Genomic DNA, 24938 nt, shown 5'->3' with positions numbered 1-24938 from the left:
GCTGATGTGCTGTGCGTTATAAGAATAGTTCAATGCATTATGAAGCGACATAAGATTCCAGCTGTAAGGAATTACATTTTTATCAGTGAGTTATTACAGCCTACATCTTTTATTCAACTTTTTTTTTTCCGCTAATATAAATACATTGAATATGATTCTTTGGTCAAATAAATTCAACTGAAGTTGTTTTGTGTGGGTAATTACTGTGATGCTTAGTTACATTTACAAGGCTACAATGCCTTCTGACTTGTATCTCTCTGTATAATGAGTAGCGTATTTGTTTGACTTCCTGAAACGCAATAGGCCTCTGCCGTCAGTTTCTTAGTAGCATTGCTTTGATTAACATGACACTGGTCAAAGTAGATAGGGGAAGCCTATATGGGATATTCTACTCTTGCGACAATAATGAACCTGATATTAGCATGGTTGACTTGAAATACAACAGTTTTGATATTCAAATTGTGTCATTTATTATTTTAATGCTCATTACTTTATTGGAATTATTTGAGTGTTTTACATAAAGGGATTATGTGTAGTTCATTGCATTGAACTCATAGGGCCGCTGTTGGTCAGTGTGTTGCAATTTTAGAGCAGATTTGTACCAGTACCTCCCCCGTCATCTCGAAATATTAGACAGAGAAAGAACCGCACGCAGAGCGCATAGTCCGAGTTACAGAGAACACTGCATGGATACTCGGAGCTGCAAACATTTTGTTCCCGAGTTGTGGATTGTAGACTAATTTTTCATTGATGTTTTGTTATGTCTGCAAACTGACGGAATATTACAGACTGATTTACGGATTATAACGTGTTTGTTGTTTGACATCGCAGAGAAAATGTCGGACAGAACAATGACACGGCAAGTACTGTTGTTTATCTCGGTCGTCTCTCTCAGTTCAGTGCACGGGCAGGTCAGTTACTCCATTCCCGAGGAAATGGCCAAAGGCTCTTTAGTCGGTAACATAGCGCAGGATTTGGGTTTAGATATAAAGAGACTGAAATCAGGTAAAGCTCGTATCTATACTGGAGACAGCGCAGAATACATCGAGCTGAATAAAGAAAGGGGAGTCCTCCTGATCAAAGAGAGAATAGACCGAGAAGCGCTCTGCGGACAGACGACGCCTTGCGCTTTACATTTTCAGATTATTCTGGAAAGCCCGATGGAATTTTACAGTATAACAGTTGAGATCACAGACATTAATGATAACCCTCCTACCTTTGAAAAAGGTGAAATAAATTTCAAAATCAGCGAGTCTGCAGTCAGTGGAGCAAAATTTGTGTTAGAACGGGCGATGGACCTTGATGTCGGTATCAATGGCCTCCAAAGCTATTTGCTTAAACCAACCGATAATTTCGCTCTTAAATTACATAATCAAGCAGATGGGAGCAAAAAAGTTGAAATGGTTTTACAGAAACCTCTCGACCGAGAGAAGCAGGAGCAGGTTTCTCTGGTGTTGACCGCTATTGATGGAGGCGAGCCGCAGATGTCTGGAACAATGCAGATACTCATCACTGTATTAGACGCCAATGATAATGCGCCTGTTTTTACGCAGGAGATTTACAAAGCTACCGTTATAGAGAATGCTCCTAAAGGTACAGTTGTAACTACAGTCAGTGCATCAGATGCAGATCATGGCTCCAACGGTAAAATAACATATTCAATCACAAACACTTTAGACGATGTCCGAGAAAAGTTTGAAGTGAATGAGGACAGTGGTGAGATTGCAGTAATCGGAAATATTGATTATGAAAAGGCAAGAACCTTCCAAATAAATCTACGCTCAAGTGATGATGGGGGACTCACAGATTCATGTAAAGTTATAGTTGATGTAGTTGACACCAATGATAACAAGCCTATTATTAATATCATGTCTAAATCTAATGTGATATCCGAAGATGCCAAACCTAATACAGTCGTAACTATGATTAACATTCAAGACCCAGATTCAGGTGAAAATGGTAAAGTCCAATGCTCTATGAACGAAAATATCCCTTTTGTAATGAAAACAACATCAAATAATTTCTTTACTGTCGTAACTGATAGTGATTTGGACCGAGAGAGAGACTCTGAGTATAACATCAGTGTGACGTGCTCTGATGAGGGAGTGCCCTCGCTCTCCAGCAGCGTCACTCTCACCTTACAGATATCAGATGTGAATGACAACGCGCCTGTCTTTGAGAGGAGCTTATATGAGGCCTACATTATAGAAAACAACACACCGGGCCTCTCTATATTCACAGTGAAAGCCAGAGACGCTGACTGGAACCAGAATGCCCGTGTTTCTTACATACTGGAGGACTTCTCGGTTAACGGAGTGCCCGTCTCCTCATATGTGTCCGTTAGTGCTGATAGTGGAGTCATCCATGCAGTGCGCTCTTTTGACTACGAGCAGATCAAGGATTTCCATTTCCGCGTAAAAGCGCAGGATGGAGGCTCCCCTCCACTCAGTAGCAATGTGACTGTGAAAATGATGATTCAGGACCAGAACGATAACGCACCTCAGGTTCTGTACCCAGTCCAGACTGGTGGCTCTCTGGTGGCTGAAATGGTGCCTCGTTCAGCAGATGTGGGCTATCTTGTCACTAAAGTGGTGGCTGTTGATGTGGACTCTGGACAGAATGCCTGGCTCTCGTATAAACTGCAGAAAGCGACAGACAGGGCGCTGTTTGAAGTGGGCTTACAGAACGGAGAAATAAGAACTATACGCCAAGTCACTGATAAAGATGCTGTGAAACAAAGGCTCACTGTTGTAGTGGAGGACAACGGGCAGCCCTCTCGTTCAGCTACAGTCAATGTTAACGTCGCGGTGGCGGACAGCTTCCCTGAAGTGCTCTCGGAGTTCACTGACTTTACGCACGACAAGGAGTACAATGACAACCTGACTTTTTATTTAGTCTTGGCTTTGGCTGTAGTTTCATTCCTGTTTATCACGTGTTTAGTGGTTATTATATCAGTGAAAATATATAGATGGAGACAGTCTCGCATCCTCTATCATTCCAATCTCCCGGTTATTCCGTATTATCCACCGCGTTACGCAGACACTTTGGGGACAGGTACTCTACAGCACGTGTACAATTACGAGGTGTGCAGGACGACTGACTCCAGAAAGAGTGACTGTAAGTTCGCCAGACCCGGTAGTCAGAGCGTACTGATAGTGGACCCCAGTACAGGGACGATGCAGCGGATGCAGAGTGAAAAGAACATCCTGGATGAACCAGACTCTCCACTAGAGGTTGGTGTAAAAGACAATTTAACTGTGGGTTTACTTCTGAATGCTTGGAAACGTTTGAATATTCGCCTAACGGGGAGAAAGAAACGTGGGGTGGACAGCGAATATGGTTATTTGGTGACATACATTCAACTGAAGTTGTTCTGTGTGCTTACTTACGTTTACAAGGCTACTAATGCCCTCTTAGATGTATCTCTCTGCATAATAAGTAGCGTATTTGTTTGACTTCCTAAAACACAATTGGCCTCTGTCGTCAGTTTCGTAGTCGCATTGCTTCTCATCGATGATGACGATTTAATTTTGTTTCTTCGATTTGCCATTTTTGCCTCTGAAATAGGACAACCTTTTAATTTTGGTTGTAAACACCGTCATCACTGTAATTTCTCTAGTTTTTTGCCCTAAATAGCCTGCTTTAATCCAAGACTATGATTCACAAGATTTTACAACATTCCTTCATGATAAAACATCGTACAATGTAATGCAGTGTTAGTCTTACTATAATGTGTATGATGGGCATGTATTTGCGTTTGGATATGCTTGGGGACATTATGTAATAGATTTTCGTATGTTTTTGACTTTTCTCTACATGTGTAGTTTAGTCTATTGAACTCAGTGGGCCGCTGTTGGTCAGTGTGTTGCAGTTTTAGAGCAGATTTGCAGCAGTACCTCCCCCGTCATCTCGAAATATATCAGACAGAGAAAGAAACCCACACAGATTGCACAGTCCGGGAATTAGAGAGAACACTGCACGCATACTTCGAGCTGCGAATCTTTTGTTTCCGAGTTGTGAATTGTGGACCAATTTTCCTCTCATGTTTTACTGACATTTAACGGAATGTTATAGACTCACGGACGCTAAACTGTTTTAGTTTTTTTTTCATATCGCAGAGAAAATGTCGGACAGAACAATGACACGGCAAGTACTGTTGTTTATCTCGGTCCTCTCTCTCATTTCGGTGCACGGGCAGGTCAGTTACTCCATCCCAGAGGAAATGACAAGAGGCTCTTTAGTCGGTAACATAGCGCAGGATTTGGGTTTAGATATTAAGAGACTGAAATCAGGTAAAGCTCGTATCTATACTGGAGACAGCGCAGAATACATCGAGCTGAATAAAGAAAGGGGAGTCCTCCTGATCAAAGAGAGAATAGACCGAGAAGCGCTCTGCGGACAGACGACGCCTTGCGCTTTGCATTTCCAGATTACTCTAGAAAACCCGATGGATTTATACCCTGTCACTGTAGAGATTACAGATATAAACGACAATGCTCCTACCTTTCAAAAGGCTGAGCGACGATTTGAAATAAGCGAGTCAGCTGTCACTGGATCTAAATTCATGCTGGAGAAAGCAATGGATCTAGACATTGGTTTAAATGGCCTCCAAAGCTACTCCCTTAAACCTACTGACAATTTTATATTGAAATTACATAGTCAGGCAGATGGAAGTAAAAAGGTAGAAATGATTTTACAGAAGCCTTTAGATCGAGAGAAACAAGAGCATATTTCTTTGTTGTTAACTGCAGTGGATGGAGGCGACCCTCAGATGTCTGGAACAATGCAGATACATGTTACTGTGTTAGATATTAACGATAATGCTCCGGTTTTTAGTAAACCAGTTTATAAGGCCACTATTACAGAGAATTCACAAAAGGGGACCTGTGTTACGACGGTTAGTGCGTCCGATGCAGATAAAGGTTCAAATGGTGATGTTTCCTATGTAATTGCCAATAGTATGGATAGTGTTTCGAAAATATTTCACATAAATGAAAATGGTGATGTTGTATTAGATGGTGAAATTGATTATGAGAAAGCTAGAAATTACCAAATTGATATAGAAGCGATAGATAATGGTGGTCTGTCGGATTCAAGTAAAATAATCATTGATGTTAGTGACGTAAATGATAATAGCCCTGTTATCAATTTGATTTCCAAATCAGGTTCAATACCAGAGGATTCCATTCCAAACACGGTTATAGCTATGATGAGCGTGAACGACCCAGATTCTGAGACTAACGGTAAAGTTAGCTGTGGGATGAATGAAAACATCCCTTTCACTATAAAATCAACATCAAATGGATTCTATAGACTAGTAACGGATAATGATTTAGACCGAGAGACAGACTCTGAGTATAACATCAGTGTGACGTGCTCTGATGAGGGAGTGCCCTCGCTCTCCAGCAGCGTCACTCTCACCTTACAGATATCAGATGTGAATGACAACGCGCCTGTCTTTGAGAGGAGCTCATATGAGGCCTACATTATAGAAAACAACACACCGGGCCTCTCTATATTCACAGTGAAAGCCAGAGACGCTGACTGGAACCAGAATGCCCGTGTTTCTTACATACTGGAGGACTCCTCGCTTAACGGAGTGCCCGTCTCCTCATATGTATCTGTTAGTGCTGATAGTGGAGTCATCCATGCAGTGCGCTCTTTTGACTACGAGCAGATCAAGGATTTCCACTTCCGCGTAAAAGCGCAGGACGGAGGCTCCCCTCCACTCAGTAGCAATGTGACTGTGAAAATAATGATCCAGGACCAGAACGATAACGCACCTCAGGTTCTGTACCCAGTCCAGACTGGCGGCTCTCTGGTGGCTGAAATGGTGCCTCGTTCAGCAGATGTGGGCTATCTTGTCACTAAAGTGGTGGCTGTTGATGTGGACTCTGGACAGAATGCCTGGCTCTCGTATAAACTGCAGAAAGCGACAGACAGGGCGCTGTTTGAAGTGGGCTTACAGAATGGGGAAATAAGAACTATACGCCAAGTCACTGATAAAGATGCTGTGAAACAAAGGCTCACTGTTGTAGTGGAGGACAACGGGCAGCCCTCTCGTTCAGCTACAGTCAATGTTAACGTGGCGGTGGCGGACAGCTTCCCTGAAGTGCTCTCGGAGTTCACTGACTTTACGCACGACAAGGAGTACAATGACAACCTGACTTTTTACTTAGTCTTCGCTTTAGCTATAGTTTCATTTCTGTTCATCGTCTCCATCATAGCCATACTGTCAGTGAAATGCTATAGATGGAGACGTGACCGCATGTTTTCCAAGTCCAATGGGAATCTCCCCGTTATTCCGTATTACCCGCCCCTTTACGCTGACGTAGGTGGTACAGGGACTCTAAGACACGTGTTTAATTACGAGGTGTGTGGCACGACTGACTCCAGAAAGAGTGATATGAAATACGCCAGACCTTACAGTCAGAGCATCATTAGTTTGGACACCAGTGGGGCGCAGACTCTCCCCCACGCGCAGAGGGACAAACTGACCAATGAGAGTCAGGTGAGCATGAACAATCGCGCCGCATAACTATACCTCCTTTATCATCAATGGTTTTGTGTTTATTTGTTTTTTAATCCATCACCCCAATGTCTATTTAAATAATATCACTTAATTGTTGGTGATATGTCTAACTGAATTTCAACATTAAATAGAAAACCTTGATTTTGTTTAACTCTTTCAATGACATTCACTCCAAGACGTATATGGTAGTTGTTTCCGTTGCGTCCTGCGACAGTCTTTGACACGTGTCTATGACCGACTACATTTGCTCTCAGGCTACTTTGGGAATGACACAACTATCTATTGTCACAATGTATAGCATGTTGTTTCTTTGTAGGAGTCTACAAAAACATGCCTTCATCAAGGTGTATAATGCAATTGTATGCAGGATATGCATTCAGCCTCTATCATTAATGACCTTCATACGTAGTTTGCATTTTTCTGTGTGTAATTGAGTCTACTATACTCAGAGGGCCGCTGTTGGTCAGTGTGTTGCCGTTTTATAGCAGATTTGCAGCAGTACCTCCCCCATCATCTCGATATTTTAGTGAGAGAAAGAACAGCACGCAGAGTGCAGAGTGCGGGTTGAGAACATTCAACACGGAGACTTGGACCTGCGATTCTTTTGTTCCAGAGTTGTGGATCGTCGAATACTCTTTTGATGTTTTCACTGAAAACGAATGGAATATTTAACACTGATTTACGGATTATAACGTATTTGTTGTTTCATGTCGCAAAGGAAATGTCGGATAGAACAATGACACGGCAAGTACTGTTGTTTATCTCGGTCCTCTCTCTCAGTTCAGTGCACGGGCAGGTCAGTTACTCCATTCCCGAGGAAATGGCGAAAGGCTCTTTAGTCGGTAATATAGCGCAGGATTTGGGTTTAGATCTAAAAAGACTAAAATCAGGTAAAGCTCGTATCTATACTGGAGACAGCGCAGAATACATCGAGCTGAATAAAGAAAGGGGAGTCCTCCTGATAAAAGAGAGAATAGACCGAGAAGCGCTCTGCGGACAGACGACGCCTTGCGCTTTGCATTCCCAAATTATTCTCGAGAACCCCATGGAACTATTTCGTATAACCGTAGAGATAACAGATATAAACGACAATGCTCCAATTTTTAAAAAGAATGAAAAACGATTTGAGATTAGCGAATCAGCTGTGACAGGATCAAAATTCATGCTGGAGAAAGCAATGGATCTAGACATTGGTTTAAATGGCCTCCAAAGCTACTCCCTTAAACCCACTGACAATTTTATATTGAAATTGCATAGTCAGGCAGATGGAAGTAAAAAGGTAGAAATGATTTTACAAAAACCTCTTGATCGAGAAAAAGAGGAGCATATATCTCTGTTGTTAACAGCTTTGGATGGAGGAGAGCCGCTTATGTCTGGAACAGTGCAAATATTTGTAACTGTATTAGACGCAAATGACAATGCGCCTGTCTTTACACAGTCAGTTTATAAGGCCTCTATAACAGAGAATTCTCAAAAAGGAACCTGCTTGACAACTGTTAGTGCATCCGATGCAGATAAAGGTTCAAATGGAGAAGTTTCCTATTCCATCTCGAACAGCATGGATAGTTTGTCTGATATCTTTCAGATAAATGAAAATGGCGAGGTGACATTAGTTGGTATGGTTGATTTTGAAAAAGCTCGACATTATCAAATAGATATTGAAGCAATAGATAATGGTGGCCTCTCTGATTCTAGTAAGATTATCGTTGATGTTATCGACGTGAACGACAATGTCCCTGTAATCAATATACTTTCCAAGTCTACTTCAATACCTGAGGACTCGCCTCCAAATACAGTTATAGGTATGTTGAGCGTCCATGATCCAGACTCTGAGAATAACGGACAGGTCCACTGTAATATCAATGAAAACATCCCCTTCATTATCAAATCTACATCTAATGGTTTCTATAGTTTAGTAACAGACAGTGATTTGGACCGAGAGAGAGACTCTGAGTATAACATCAGTGTGACGTGCTCTGATGAGGGAGTGCCCTCGCTCTCTAGCAGCGTCACTCTCACCTTACAGATATCAGATGTGAATGACAACGCGCCTGTCTTTGAGAGGAGCTCATATGAGGCCTACATTATAGAAAACAACACACCGGGCCTCTCTATATTCACAGTGAAAGCCAGAGATGCTGACTGGAACCAGAATGCCCGTGTTTCTTACATACTGGAGGACTCCTCTGTTAACGGAGTGCCCGTCTCCTCATATGTGTCCGTTAGTGCTGATAGTGGAGTCATCCATGCAGTGCGCTCTTTTGACTACGAGCAGATCAAGGATTTCCACTTCCGCGTAAAAGCGCAGGATGGAGGCTCCCCTCCACTCAGTAGCAATGTGACTGTGAAAATAATGATCCAGGACCAGAATGACAATGCACCTCAGGTTCTGTACCCGGTCCAGACTGGCGGCTCTCTGGTGGCTGAAATGGTGCCTCGTTCAGCAGATGTGGGCTATCTTGTCACTAAAGTGGTGGCTGTTGATGTGGACTCTGGACAGAATGCCTGGCTCTCGTATAAACTGCAGAAAGCGACAGACAGGGCGCTGTTTGAAGTGGGCTTACAGAATGGGGAAATAAGAACTATACGCCAAGTCACTGATAAAGATGCTGTGAAACAAAGGCTCACTGTTGTAGTGGAGGACAACGGGCAGCCCTCTCGTTCAGCTACAGTCAATGTTAACGTGGCGGTGGCGGACAGCTTCCCTGAAGTGCTCTCGGAGTTCACTGACTTTACGCACGACAAGGAGTACAATGACAACCTGACTTTTTACTTAGTCTTGGCCTTGGCTGTAGTTTCATTTCTGTTCATTGTCTCCATCATCGCCATACTGTCAGTGAAATGCTACAGATGGAGACGTGAACACATGTTTTCCAAGTCCAATGGGAATCTCCCCGTTATTCCGTATTACCCGCCCCTTTACGCTGACGTAGGTGGTACAGGAACTCTAAGACACGTGTTTAATTACGAGGTGTGTGGAACGACTGACTCCAGAAAGAGTGATATGAAATACGCCAGACCTTACAGTCAGAGCATCATTAGTCTGGACACCAGTGGGGCGCAGACTCTCCCCCACGCGCAGAGGGAGAAGCTAATCATTGGTGATGGGGAAGGACAGGTGAGAACAAACGTGGTCACCACTACAGCATCAGCAGAGTCTTTTCTACAAAATCTGCCCTTTGTAGCGTCACTTAAACATTGTATTGGATTTTATCCATAGGTTTGTTTTCTCAAGCTATTATAATTCATCTCATGTTTCTTTACAACAACAAAAAAGATAATTTAAACACACAACGTAAGCTACATTCTAACAAACACTTTAAATTGTTGCTTTGACAATTGGCCTGTTGTGATTTCACAAAACCACGGACATGATATAATCTTCTTCCAGGACAGAGGTCATCGAGTCATATTTCTGCAATATTTATTTAGGGCTCTAAGTGCCGCTGTTGGTTAAGTGTGTAGATATATATTAGGCTCAGCTGTTAGGCCCTCCCTCTCCATTTCCCTTCGCAGCAGCGCAGCGTATTTTTCCTCTACATCATTAGAAACTAGAAACTTGATAGAACGCATTGTCGTTGAGGACGTGTTGGGGACACATATTTCTATTGATTTTGGAAACATTATTTTCGTTCACTCTGGTTTCAGCCTGAGTAGTCTGAAGATGAGCGTCCTTTGTTGTCAAGGCGCAGAGAGAATAACCGTGTGGATCTGGACATGGCTGCTCCTTCTCTGTGTCGCAGGGGTAGCGCGCGGGCAGGTCCGTTATTCCATTCCCGAGGAGATGACGAAGGGCTCTCTCGTTGGGAATATCATACAGGACCTGGGTTTGGATGTAAAAAGACTGAAATCTGGCCGAGCTCGGATATTTACGGAGGACAGTAGTGAGTACATCGGTCTGAATGCTGATAAAGGGACGCTGGTGGTGAAAGAAAGGATAGATAGAGAGGAGCTGTGCGGCCAAGTGTCTCCCTGCTCTCTGCATTTCCAGATCATACTAGAAAACCCGATGGAGCTGCATCGAATTGATGTAGAAATATTAGATATCAATGATAATGCTCCAGTGTTTGCGAGGAAGGAAATTCATTTTGAGATAATTGAATCTGCGGCTCCCGGTGCTCGCTTCTCGTTAGACAGTGCTAAAGATCCAGATGTAGCGCTGAATACGCTCCAAACATACAAGCTAAATCCTACAGATAACTTTAAATTGAATACCCTCTCTCGTCCTGATGGCACAAAATATGTTGAAATGGTGTTGCAGACGGCACTTGACAGGGAAAAAGGCGAGGAGCATAGGTTAACCTTAACTGCATATGATGGCGGAAGCCCACAGAAATCTGGCTCAGTTAAGATCAATGTTGTTGTCTTAGATGCAAACGACAATGCCCCTATTTTCAGTCAGTCTGTCTATAGGGTGACCTTACCAGAAAATGCGTCGAAGGGCACAATTGTATTGAGAGTCAGTGCAACTGATGAGGACCAAGGAACGAATGGGGAGGTGACCTATTCATTCTCTCAAAGTACCGATAGCGCATCAGATTTGTTTAATATTGACACATTGACAGGGGATATTACGGTAAATGGACTGTTAGATTTTGAAAAATGGAAACAGTATGAAATAAACGTGGAGGCGAAAGACAAAGGGGGGTTAACAGACACTAGTAAAGTGCTGATCGAAATGACTGATGTCAACGACAATGCTCCCGTGATTAGCATCATTTCTTTCTCCAACCCCATCCCCGAGGACTCTCCGGTCGAGACCGTTATAGCCATGCTGAATATCAAAGATCTAGACTCGGGGAAAAACGGTCAAGTTAAGTGTTCTATTAGTCCGGATTTACCTTTTCGAATAAAGTCATCGTCCAGTAATTTCTATAGCTTGGTCTCTGACCAGGTTTTGGACCGAGAAACGATGCCCGAATATAACATAACAATAACAGCCACAGATGCAGGGTCTCCCCCTTATTCCACCAATAAGACAGTCACACTGAAAATATCAGATGTGAATGACAACGCCCCGCTTTTTCCGCAGCAATCTTACACATGTTACGTTCTTGAGAATAACTCACCTGGGTTATCGATATTCTCTGTCAAAGCCAACGACGAAGATGCGGGCAATAACGCGCGTGTTTCATATTTCCTCGAGGATAATCAAGTGAATGGAATTTCGGCGTCTATGTACATTTCAGTAAATGCAGAGAACGGGGCGATTATTGCTGTGCGATCTTTCGATTATGAGCAAATAAAAGAATTCCAAATACGTGTTAAAGCGCAAGATGGAGGCTCCCCTCCACTCAGTAGCAATGTGACTGTGAAAATAATGATCCAGGACCAGAACGATAACGCACCTCAGGTTCTGTACCCAGTCCAGACTGGCGGCTCTCTGGTGGCTGAAATGGTGCCTCGTTCAGCAGATGTGGGCTATCTTGTCACTAAAGTGGTGGCTGTTGATGTGGACTCTGGACAGAATGCCTGGCTCTCGTATAAACTGCAGAAAGCGACAGACAGGGCGCTCTTTGAAGTGGGCTTACAGAATGGGGAAATAAGAACTATACGCCAAGTCACTGACAAAGATGCTGTGAAACAAAGGCTCACTGTTGTAGTGGAGGACAACGGGCAGCCCTCTCGTTCAGCTACAGTCAATGTTAACGTGGTGGTGGCGGACAGCTTCCCTGAAGTGCTCTCGGAGTTCACTGACTTTACGCACGACAAGGAGTACAATGACAACCTGACTTTTTACTTAGTCTTGGCTTTGGCTGTAGTTTCATTTCTGTTTATCGCCTCCATCATAGCCATATTATCAGTGAAATGCTACAGATGGAGACGTGAGCGCATGTTTTACAAGTCCAATGGGAATCTCCCCGTTATTCCGTATTACCCGCCCCTTTACGCTGACGTAGGTGGTACAGGAACTTTGAAGCACGTGTTCAATTACGAAGTGTGTGGAACGACGGACTCCAGAAAGAGTGATATGAAATACGTCCGACCTTTCAGTCAAAGTACTTTGAGTGTTGACCTCAGTGGTACGAGGACAGTGCCAAGGCAAAGCAAAGACACAGAGGGCTTGAGCCTGGAGGTGAGACTCGTTTCCCTCTCGACCAATTGTAGCCTATTCTCTGCACAACCTACAGTCTATCTGTCCAATCAGCTTATTGTTTAGATAACAGGCCCATGCATTTCCATGCTAATTTACATATGCATTAATATGCTGTTGTTATCTATATGATAATCTTTCATTGATGAAACTCATCACCATTTGATAGAATTAAGTAGTGGGTATGTCACAATACCGTGGCAGGAAGTTGAGTCTGAGAATGTGTAGTTAAGGGTGCCATTTAAGTGGTTAAATTAACAAGGCCCTCTTTACATTAGGCTACACTGGCTTTGTATCAAGGTAAATAGCAGTGGAACTAGCTATGTAACTTACTATGTCAGGCCAATATATACAGTATGTTGTCATGCAGTACATACTACTTTCATACAGACATTATTGTTTCAACACTAAAAACAGAATTAGGAGTGGTAACTACTCAAAGTAACTGACTGTACTAACGTACCTGGCATAATGTAATTACATAGCTATAGTATGTAGTACGTACCCTGGCCAAATGCCTCTGCCAGAACAAACCTTTTCAGATGGCTATCATCCCCTGGTTGAATTACATAAGGATGTATATAGAGAGAGTGCTATTCTGGTTAAGGGCCATAGAGCAACATAAAGGAAGATCTGTGCTGGGATACTGCTGTGGAGAGGCATTACTGCAGAGGTTTCTCTCTCTCTCTCTCTCTCTCTCTCTTTCTCTCTCTCTCTTACAGACAGTGCACTATTTATCACTGACCTAGTTCTCCCTCTCACATGCTGCTGCCATATTTCTGGCATGGAGTGGTGCACGCTGCACATCCATACACTCCACAGGAATGAGAGAGGGATGGACGGAGGAGAGAGAAAACAAGTGAAGAGATCAGAAAGCGGTAGAGGAAGGAGGGAGGAAAGGGACTAAGAGGTGGAAAATGCGATGTGGTGAAGGATTGAGGATGGAGAGTGGAGGAGGCAGTAGCAGAGAGCCTGAGAGAGAGAGAGCGAGAGAGTGGGGGAGGGGGAGGAGAGTCGCTGTAGCTGGCCTCCTCCACCATCCCTGTACAGGCAGCACCCGCGTTGGTGATGCACGGCAGCCATTTTGCACCACAGCCCTCTGTGTTCAGAGAGGAGGAGAGAATGAAGAGCATATAAAGGAGGGAGGGAGGAAGGGAGGGAGGAAGGGGGTTGAAAAAACAACTTAATTATTGAGAGTGTGAGGACACGGCTGAATAAGAGAGCGAGAGAGGTGTACAGAGAAGTCTCGACGATACGGAGGACGTGTTAGCAAGAATGAAATCTGTATGATCGAGAAACAAAAACCAAGAGCATGATCAGGGATAGGGTGAGGGCTGAGAGGGGAGAAAGGGAGGGAGAGATCAACAGACCGACAGACAGACAGAGAGAGAGATGGGGAAAACATTGCTGGATTGCTGCACGGTGCTGGTAAAGTGACATGTTGTTTGTACAGTACCAACTGACGATGGATGAGAGCTTGTATATTCCCTCCCTCCCTTCTTCTGCATCCCTCTCTCCGTCTCACAACAAGCAGTGTCATAAAGAGGTCATTACCGCCCTGTGGACCCCCAGGCGTCCACGGTTATCGTTTAACATCGGGAAGGAAATGCCCTCCATATGGCTCTCACATGCATCCCATAATACTAACCCCACTCCCCAGGCCACATGCAGGAAGCAACCAGGCCAGTTACCTCGTAAACAAGAGGAGAGTAAAAGTCATGTGTGTGCGGTGGTGGTGACCTTAGATGTGTCAATGAGGATTGATAGCCAGGCAGCTGATGCTAATGACTCTGTTATTACTCTGGATGGAGATGGAACCAGTGTGGAGAGAATTCTGACCCACTTAGAACGGATGTTTGTTGATAGGTGGTGTGGCAGAGTTGGTAGAAATATGATTTGGTGGAAGATTTTGGTCGAAATATATCTGGAATATATATCTGTGAGCAGTGTGTTGTTACTTGTATTCTGTGTGTGTGTGTGTGTGTGTATGTGTGTGTGTGTGTGTGTGTGTGTGTGTGTGTGTGTGGAGAGAGAGTGGCACACACTGCTCATAAACATCAGACAAACTCTCTGTTTCATTTTGTAAACCTCTGTCCCTCTGGAAACAGTCTAGCATCATTACTACCCCACATCTGTGTCCGCTTTACCTGTTTGGAGTGTTTTCACAGTGAAGCCCTGGTTCTCAGGCTCGTTAGCGAAGGAGGCCTTTACTGTGGCCCATAAATCCTGGTGCTCGCAGTGTCACTGTAGGGGTCAAAACCACACACACAAACACACACACACACACACACACACACCCCTCAGTTCACTCCTGAATGGTTCAGTCCAGCATATGCATGGTATGGTATGTGGTAAACCACATCAAAGAATCCAGAATGCTCTCCTCCTTCAAACGATCCCTCAAAACCCATCTTTTTAAACTTGCTTTTAATCTTTAACTATTTTTAGTATTGTTTTTACTGACTGTGCTTTTGTTTCTATTTTTGTTCTCTCCATGGAATGCAGTGTCTTTGAGTACTGAGAAACGCACTATACAAAATGAATGCATTATTATTATTATTATTATTATTATTATTGTTATTGTTGTTGTTGTTGTTATTATGATATGGGGTAGGGATTATAGATTTTCACATCCCAGTTGAGGGACCTCTATCTCTGAAGTGGGAAAAGGGTTTGCTACAGTTACATTTAGACAGGAAGCTGCTAGTCTACTTGAGCCTGAGGGAGAGAGAGAGAAAGAGAGAGTGGGGGAGGGGGAGGAGAAGCACTGTAGCTGGCCTAGTAGACCTGGCCAGGCTACTGGTCTACTAGACCTGCCCCGCTACAAAGTGAATCACTGGCAGCCATTTGAATCTCAATATTGGCCACGGAGCCTGAGTTTCCTGACCTTCTAACTGGTTGCAGTGATATGATGGGAAGCTAATCTCCCGCAGCCCCAAACCGTTGTTTATACTTCCTTCCTCAGCCGTCTGGTAGGCAGCTGTTTATGTGAAGTGTGTTGGTGTCTGATGATCAGTGCTCTGATGTTAGGCTTTTGAGCAGTGTTTATGGTGGGTGTGTATGCTGATCATCATGGGGTCTTAGCTGTGTGTGTGTGTGTGTGTGTGTGTGTGTGTGTGTGTGTGTGTGTGTGTGTGTGTGTGTGTGTGTGTGTGTCCTAGTCTGGAAAGTGGGGTTAAAAGCTCTAATCCTCGACTATCTGCCTCCCTACACAAGATCCTTGATTAGATAGAGGATATCAGGAAGATTTGTGTGTGTGTGACTTCATCCTCTCTATCTCAAACACAAGCGCACACACACTGCTACATGCACAACTGTGCACGCGCAATGTGTGTCGACAGTAACTGGTAAAGTTAGAGTGTAGTAGGTGGAGTAGTGGTAATCGAGGTGTGTTCATGACAATAAACAGGTCAAGTGCCATCAGGTGCGCTGAAAAATTCTGGCCTTGCAAATAGCAGTAATATTTCAGACACACCCTAGAGCGCCACCACCAACCCCCCTCGCCAACGCCTGTGTTTGTGCTAAGTTTTGACACCGTTAAGCACCTAGTGTCTATCTGGATACCATACATAGGCAAACACTTTCCCTCAGGTTATCTGTCTATTATCTCATCCTGACACTACAGCAACACTGTACTGTATCACATGGCAGACATCATCCTTGGTCTTCTCAGATCAGGCCGTGACAGGGAGTTGTCACTGTCTCCCCTGTTCAGCACCGCTACCCTCACTCTGTACCTCTGGACAGTCACCCCTGTTGTGGGATGTGCTTCGTTCTAGGAGCTGGGTTGTTCTTTTAGTTGGAATATAATGTGTCCCTGCGGTGTGGTTATTCGAATGGTTATTTTATTGACCTGTCAATGAAATAACCACCATCATGCTTTTGGTGTGCAGAAGTCTGAAGTGTGATGTGAAGCAGGGCAGTGTTTTGGCTCTGGTGGGACTGATTCGTCAAACACACACACACACACACACACACACACACACACACACACACAGTCAGAAGATTGCTCTCTACTCTATATAGACGCATGTCTTTTTGTATGCCGTGGATTGTGTTGTGTCTGGTATTCTATTGGTATTTCCACATTGATTGATGTGTGTGTATACATGTGTGTGACTGTTCCAGTAGTAATGCCTCATCGGTCTGTACAAACGTCCATACTGCTGATCCCCTGGAAGGGATTACATCAGGGATTATTCAGGGGAGTTTGACAGTGGGGCAATGCCAGACTTATACACCATATACATACACACACACACACACACACACACACACACACACACAATGTACTGTCAGTCTCACTCACACACCTACACACACACACACACACACACACACACACACACACACACACACACACTCACTCACTCACTCACTCACTCATTACTCATTCACTCACTCTGTCCCAGAGGTCAGGTCAGGGCTGGTGTTTGTAGTTCCGTGTGATGCTGTTCTGATCTTTCAGTTTGCGTCGACGTCACGGCCATTTTGCTCTGATCTGAAACCAGGTCAAGTGACACATTCAGCTATTGCCTGTGGCTTAAACCTGCCATACACACAGGAGGAAGGAGACACTGTACAGTACATCAATTCAACATGATTATCATGGTTATCGCAATGACAATGATTGTTACAACTATGTTATCATTATGTCATGATCGTTACCAGTGATAAATGTCAATAATAATAGCTAAGATTGTGATTATCAAGAGAGTGATAATTATTTGGATCATGATCGGGCCGTACATTTGTAACCGAGGCAGGTTTATCAACGTGCAGTTTCCTCTATCAGACAATCAGGATCCATTCAGTCCTCTTCTCTTTCCTCCTGATCTCATTCTTTCTCTGCTTGCCTTCCCTCCCCTCCCCCTCTCCAGCTGCACCATTCTGCTGCAGTGGGAGAGAGAGAGAGAAAGAGAGAGAGACAGAGAGAGAGAGAGACAGAGAGAGAGAGCTTTGCTATGCGTGGTCCAGAACATTTTGTCCCGTGTATTTCAAGCCATGATGCGTTGGAGCGTCCAAAGTCACACCTGCGTATCCCGCTGTGTTTACCACCAGAGCGATGCTCTGTTCTCTCCCTTACTGAGGATGAGTCATTAGCTCCAAGTCTCTTTATGAAACCAGGCCATGTGTTGGTGTTCACAAGCCTGCAAATTCTTACATTAGATATGGCACTTATTGATTAATGTTTATAAGTCATAAATGCTTAAGGTACAGAGCTGTAAGGTTAGTGGGAGATCTCTTTTACAAAGACCCTGATCCACAACCCTCTCTCCTTCCCCTCCCTCTTTCTCCCTCCATGCTGTTTTTTATCGAGCCCTTTTTTTTTCTTTTTTTTTTTTCATCAGCGCAAGCCTACAGGAAGAGAAGTGGGATGGGTTGCCACGGCAACAAGCTGACTCACTGTCTGGACTGTACCATTGTTGTTTGAGCCACAGGGGGGGCAGCAGCAGATACAGGGTTTGGTGTGCGTTAGACAGACAGCTGAGGGGGCAGGATACACCCCTGACTGGGACAGTGAGGTGCAGTGTCCTCAGGCTCAGGACATGGATAGGCTGGGGGAGGGGGAGGGGGGGGGGGAGAAGGTGGGTGAGGCTGGGAGAGGTGGGGGTGGGCTGAAGGCTCTACCTCTCTCTCTGTGTCTGATGGATGCTCCCTCTCTCTGTGGCAGTGCCCTACTGTTCCGGCTGTGAACGAGGCTTATTTTAGACACCGTTTTCACAGCTTCACTACATTTTCAGAGGGCGTTGATCAAAAGCAACACATTTTGCACCCAGCCTTTTATCATGTTCAATCATAGATTATTGCACTACTGTGTGTGCAAAAATGGATGCATATGCAGCTGTAAGCTATAATGTCTCTTGTGCTTTTGTTTTCACCTACACATATACATTATACACAGTGTCACATATAAAGACCTACACACTACTGTAGGGTGTGTGTTTCCACCAGGCTGTCTTTCTTGGCTCTGTTGCTTTGTTCTGTCTTGTCTGGAAAACTGAACACACACCCCACACACACCCCACCCCACCCCCCCACCCCCCCCCCCCCCCACACACACACACACACACACACACACACAGTATGAAAGGAACTCATGAATTAAACATATTCTATCCGTGGGCATCGCCTCGAGTCCCCCTGCTGTTGCTGAGGGGGTAGTGTTCCCCTGCAGCATTGTGATCTTCTCCTGCAGCTCCAGGTTGGCTCACAGAGCCCTGGGGATTCAGTCTCCTTTAAACTGGTGCTGTCAGTATTGTGACTGGGCCTTGCAGATGAGATACCGCATCACACTCCTATTTAGAGGAGCCAGGTCCATAGGGGTGTTATATTTCTATTCTTTCCAGTCTCTCCCAGAGCGAAAGATAGACAGTTTCCTCCTTCCACCCCTCTCTCTGTGTCTCTCTGTGTCTCTCTGTGTCTCTCTTTCTCTCTCTCTCTCTCTCTCTCTCTCTCTCTCTCTCTCTCTCTCTCTCTCTCTCAAAGAAACATCACTGAGGGCAATATTCAATTTGATTGCATCCATGTTGTTCTTGTTTGTTTTGCTCTGATAACATTGTTTGGACATAGAGTATCATGGCTAGCCATTATGCCAAACATCACAGTTACTTGAATACACTCAAACACAATCATGGGACCATTATACAGTCCATTACCGTGAGGAGCTGGATGGTAAGTATCAGGGCGGTCTGTCCCCAAAGCCAGGCTTAGTAGGCTGTTCACAACCCTAACCAGTGTCTCTTCTTGTCTTCTTTTTCTCTTTCATGTCTTCCCTTTGCTGCTGCTCCTGATGCGTCTGCTGCTACTCTCTTGTCCCTCCAATTAAGGTAAGAAAATACTTTCAGTAATAACAGTACTAGCATCAGAACACATATTCTACACACATGCATGATTCTACTGGAGGGGGAACTATAAAAACACATAAGACAGACAACAAAACAGACAGACAGACAGACCACCTGGACAGACGGGACCCTATGAATTTCTACATGATGATAGCCCATACACTTTATATGTCAATCATATAGTGACTCTGTCTGTTCACACAAAGGGGAGGCTGGCCCTGCGGAAAATGTGTTTTATGAATCTAGGTGTGTGTGTGTGGGTGTGGGTGTGGGTGTGGTGTGGTGTGGTGTGGTGTGGTGTGGTGTGGTGTGGTGTGGTGTGTGTGTGGTGTGTGTGTGTGTGTGTGTGTGTGTGTGTGTGTATGGATACAGTGATGTAGACACACAGTGAGATGAGTTATCAGGAACAGCGTATTTAACTGTGTGTTGGCATATGAAATTAAACATGTTACATATTAAACATAAACAATATGATTTGTAAATAACCTAATGAGATCACTCCTACATTACATTACTACATTATACATTTTAGCAGAGCAAAGATGTATAGCTTCATGTTGAGAAATAAATAAACGTTTCTCTCATGGACCGGCTTCCATGAGCACTACATAAATGTGCTAAATGCTAATTCATAAAATGCATAAATGCATAAATGCATATAAGTGGTCTGTCTTGGCATGGTTCATGTTTTAGGGAATGTTTAAAAGAGTCTTAAAAGAGTATTTCCCCTGACTAAACATGTTGTGGTGTGTGCAATGGGCCATAATTGCCCAGTACATTTATAACACATGAAACAAAGGATTTGCTGGATAAAGAAGATATGATATTCATTTGATGGTTGATTGTTTTTCTCATATTGGCTCCTCTAAGCATGTGCACTGAGAAGAAAAGGAAGGTTGTTGAACTGAGAATGAGAAGTAGGATGTTTTGTTTTCAAGCGTGGCTTTGTTAGGAGAGGGCTGTGTGTGTGTGTGTGTGTGTGTGTGTGTGTGTGTGTGTGTGTGTGTGTGTGTGTGTGTGTGTGTGTGTGTGTGTGTGTGTGTGTGTGTGTGTGTGTGTGTGTGTGTGTGTGTGTGTGTGTGTGTGTGTGTGTGTGTGTGTGTGTGTGTGTGTGCTCCACCACGTGCCCGCCCAGCCAGGTTCCTCCAGCATGCAGCAGCGCGAGCTGGCCGCCTGTGTGGCGCTGTCCGTCTTTGTGGTGCTGAAACGCGCTCAAGAGCTTTACGGCAGCGTGCGCACCCTCCCTTTCTCTTTCCCTCCCTTCATCTCTCTCTCTTTGTCGCTCAGACCCATTTAGACGAACCTCTAATCCTATGGAAAAGCATTTTATTACTAGATGGTTTAACTATATATATATATTAGTCATGTTATTTGATGTGTACCATGTGAATTGTATAATGCACGTCCTTTGTGCGTCGGTGGCTTCGCTCTATTTTATTTACGGTAGCCTCATTAATCAGACGCCGGTGCTGTTTGTTGCTAGGCAGACCTGGAGAGATTACACATATTTTCGCAGCATTTTATGAACGAACGCTTTTGATTGGTGGACGACGAAAAAACGTCCAAGATTAATCAAAGGATTTGCAACCCACAGGATTTGATAGAAATATGGGGCTAGATATTCACTTCGTCAGTGATTGGTTCATATCATGGAATTAGGGCAATTTGTTTGCATGTGTGGCATGTGTGCATGCGAGAGAGGGAGAGCGAGAAAGAGAGAGGGCGAGAGAGAGAGAGAGAGCGCATGTGCTCTACACTTCCCCTCCCTTTCCCTTGCTCTACAGACCTCCATACGGGCATTTTTAAGCCGGTTGTGGATTTTTTTTTTTCTGAGCCTCGTGGGGCGCTCTGGTGAGGTAATAGGCTGCGATTGCTTTATTTTACCACAGGACGGCAACGAAGAGCCTCTGTCCTCCACACACACATCAAAAGGCAGTGGAACAGTGGACACAGGGCATATGCACAGAATTGTGTAACCCCCACCTCACAACGTATACTATGAGTAACACTAGTGTTATTTATACAATAAGACCCCAACTGTATTCTCTTTAGGAGAACAAGATAAGAATTTAATTTAATTGTGAGAATTAAATTAGAAAGAAATAATTTACAAAACGATTTTACAACCTCAGGTTATGATGGCAATTGGTCCTGTAATTATTGGTTATCAGTAGACTTGTAGTAGTAGTATAGCAGCAGTAGTTGTAAGATAGGGGTAGTTGAACAAAATAATGAAATGCACTTATATGGAAGTGTGATAGTGATCGACAATTCCCAAATTCACATACTGTTACTGTACCTTTAACACACTGCTCAGTCCTGACTGGTTGACTGTGCTCGGCACTGTGCACCAATAGCATGCAGAATTGTACAAAGAGATCTACTCCTTCCCCCCATCCACAGCATCGTAACCCTTACAATGGTCTGAGCTGGAGGAGAGAGAGCGATGCGCATTTAGACACAAAGCGTCTCCATCACTGTACAATATGTGTCTGAGAGACATTGGATTACTGGTTCACCATTACCATTCCTGCGAGGGCACGAATTTTGGATGAAAATTATAGCGGGTTTTTTTGTGTCGAGGAACAATGGGGAATAGACTGACTGTGTGGCAGGTGCTGCTGTGGTGGCATCATTTCTTTCTCTTGTGGAGTACAATAGACGGACAGACTCGCTACACCATCCCGGAGGAACTGAAACAGGGCTCTGTGGTAGGAAATCTAGCTAAAGATCTGGGTTTAGGACTATCTGAGCTTTACCGTCGTAAATTACGGATAACTTCGGAAGCTGGTAAGCACTATTTCAGTGTGGACTTGGGGAAAGGAGAGCTGGTCGTGAGTGAGAGGATAGACAGAGAGGATATGTGTGGACAAAGCGTTCCGTGTCTATTGCCTTTGGAGGTCGTGATAGAAAATCCATTGCAGCTCCACCGGGTCGAGATAGAAATACAGGATATTAATGATAATTCTCCCAGTTTTCTTACTAAAGAACGAGTGTTGAAGATAGCTGAATCAACGAACCCAGGAGCACGATTTCCACTCGAAAGCGCGCTGGACCCTGATGTAGCTGCAAATACAATACGGACTTACAGCGTTAGCAAAAACGACAATTTCAAATTGAATGTCAAAAACCATAAGGACGGAACGAAATTCCCAGAACTCGTCCTTGAAAAAGCTCTCGACCGAGAGAAGCAGCCTGTTCACAAGCTTATTCTCACCGCTGTAGACGGGGGTGATCCGGTACGTTCAGGAACCGCTGAGATTAGTATCACGGTTCTTGATATTAATGATAACGCACCGCAGTTTGAGAGACAAATTTACGAAGCCAATGTTAATGAAAATTCTGACCCGGGCACTGAGATTTTACGCGTTAAAGCCACAGATCCGGACGAGGGTCTGAATGGAGAGATAGAGTATTTTTTGGGAGATCAAACGTCAGAGTCAGTTACAGCGTTGTTTGATATAGACCCCTCAACTGGAGTTATTGTAGTAAAAGGGCAATTAGACTATGAGAAGACGACTTTACATAGGTTTGATGTTATCGCAAAAGACAAAGGCAACCCAGAGATGGACGGGCATTGTGGCGTTGAGATTAAAATAATCGACGTCAATGACAATATTCCAGAAATCATTGTGACGTCTTTAACCACACCTGTCCCAGAAGATTCTGCGATCGGGACCGTTATCGCTCTGATAAGCGCAAAAGACCCGGATTCTGGAAATAATGGAAAGGTGAGGTTAAGCCTGTCTTTAAAATCTCCATTCAAGTTGAACCCGTCCGTCTCCAAACATTACGCATTGGTAACTAATGCGCCACTTGACCGTGAGAGTCATTCTCAGTATAGGATAGAGATCAGTGCGAGTGATTCGGGGAAACCCCCATTATCCAGTAAGAAAATAATCACTGTCGATGTTTTAGATGTGAATGATAATCCACCATGTTTCACGCAGCCTTCATACACGGTGTATGTGAAAGAGAATTACGCACCAGGTAAAATATTATGTTCAGTATCCGCCACTGATCCAGACATGGGTGATAATTCCAAGATCTCCTACTCCATCCTAGACTCCAAAGTGCAGGACGTGTCTGTGTCCTCCTATGTGTACATGAACTCTGATAACGGCAGCATCTACAGCATGCACTCGTTTGACTATGAGAAACTGAAGGTGTTTCAGATTCTGGTGCAGGCAAAGGACCACGGCTCTCCCTCTCTGAGCAGCAACGCCACTGTCCATGTTTTTATCCTGGACCAGAACGACAATGCCCCCGCTGTTATTTACCCCTCCGCTGTCCTGGGCTCGCTCTCTCATCAGAAGATGCCCCGCTCCGCTAAAGCAGGCCACCTGGTTACTAAGGTAACGGCCGTGGACGCAGACTCGGGCCATAACGCCTGGATCTCGTATAAGCTGGCGGAGGCTACAGACGCGTCTCTGTTTACTGTCAATCTTTACACAGGGGAGGTCAGGACTAAACGCGCTGTGTCCGAGCAGGACGACTCCTCACAGAGGCTGCTTATAGAGATAAAGGACGACGGGGAGCCGGTCCAGTCCGCCACGGTCACAGTGGCCATATTGGTAGAGGACGGGCTACACGAACCCATCTTGGACCTCCGGCAGAAAGCGCCAGAGCCCAGCAAGAAAAGCGGCAGAATCACCCTTTATCTGATCCTCTCTCTGGCCTCGGTGTCCGTGCTGTCTCTGTTGACTTTTGTTATCTTAGCTGTGAAGTGCGTTAGAAACAGCAGAAGCAGCGGTAGTTGCTGCATGAGACGGGCCGACTATGACGGCTACAAGAACCCCAACAGAAACCTGCAGATCCAGCTCAACTCTGACGGGCCTATTAAGTACGTGGAGGTCCTGGGAGGGGAAATGTTGTCTCATAGTCAGTCGTTCAGGTCCTGTCTCTCTCCCATGTCAGAGTTCAGTGATTTCACCTTCGTTAAGCCCAGCAGCACCACTGACTTTAAGGAGATGATCAACGTCCTAGACGCGTCTTTACCCGACAGCGCCTGGACCTTTGAGAGCCAGCAGGTGAGCAGCGATCAGTAGTGTTGTGACGGTTAATGTTCTCATCTATTGTACTGTGACGTCAATAATCAAAGACAGCAGAGTGTATGATGTTGTTAGTGACTCACTTACACAGTGTTTCTATCTCCCACTCATCTTTTTTTATTCGATAGGTGATAACTTGTTTGTATACAATTTACTCCGATATCTAATCTTATGATAATTTCAGCGTTTAACAAAAACAAGTTTCAGACTCATCCAAGACTCAAACTCATCCAAGTTTCCGAAATTATAACATACAGTACCAGTCAAAAGTTTGGACACAAACTTGCCAAGAGTGTGCAAAGCTGTCATCAAAGCAAAAGGTGGCTACTTTGAAGAATCTAAAATATAAACCATATTCTGGTTTGTTTAACACTTTTTTGTTTTCGACATAATTCCATATGTGTTCCTTCATA

General features: G+C 44.4%; 3 protein-coding genes across 3 annotated transcripts in view; all 3 read left to right on the top strand.

Annotated features, from left to right (window-relative positions):
- Window positions 1–836: 836 nt before the first annotated feature.
- Window positions 837–24938, top strand: part of LOC310816216 (protocadherin gamma-A2-like) — a gene marked incomplete at its 5' end in the record, with an annotated part of 66906 nt that continues 42804 nt past the window's right edge. Inside the window, one exon of the mRNA XM_083686277.1 lies at window positions 837–3233. Coding sequence (XP_083542403.1) covers window positions 837–3233 — 2397 coding nt within the window. The remainder of the gene's footprint in view (window positions 3234–24938) is intronic.
- Window positions 4124–10281, top strand: LOC310816562 (protocadherin beta-16-like; the record flags this gene model as incomplete). The annotated part of the gene is made up of 3 exons (XM_083686815.1): window positions 4124–6511; window positions 8292–9650; window positions 10276–10281. The coding sequence occupies 3 exons, from the start codon at window positions 4124–4126 to the stop codon at window positions 10279–10281; spliced, it is 3753 nt and encodes a 1250-aa protein (XP_083542941.1).
- Window positions 22063–24522, top strand: LOC310816560 (protocadherin gamma-C5-like; the record flags this gene model as incomplete). Its single annotated transcript, XM_083686813.1, has 1 exon — window positions 22063–24522. One exon carries the CDS (start codon window positions 22063–22065, stop codon window positions 24520–24522), a length of 2460 nt encoding a protein of 819 aa, XP_083542939.1.

Source organism: Argentina silus, assembly GCF_951799395.1.
Source record: "Argentina silus genome assembly, chromosome: 15".
In the NCBI taxonomy this organism is placed as follows: Eukaryota; Metazoa; Chordata; class Actinopteri; order Argentiniformes; family Argentinidae; genus Argentina; species Argentina silus.
This window is presented reverse-complemented; position numbering and strand designations above follow the sequence as displayed.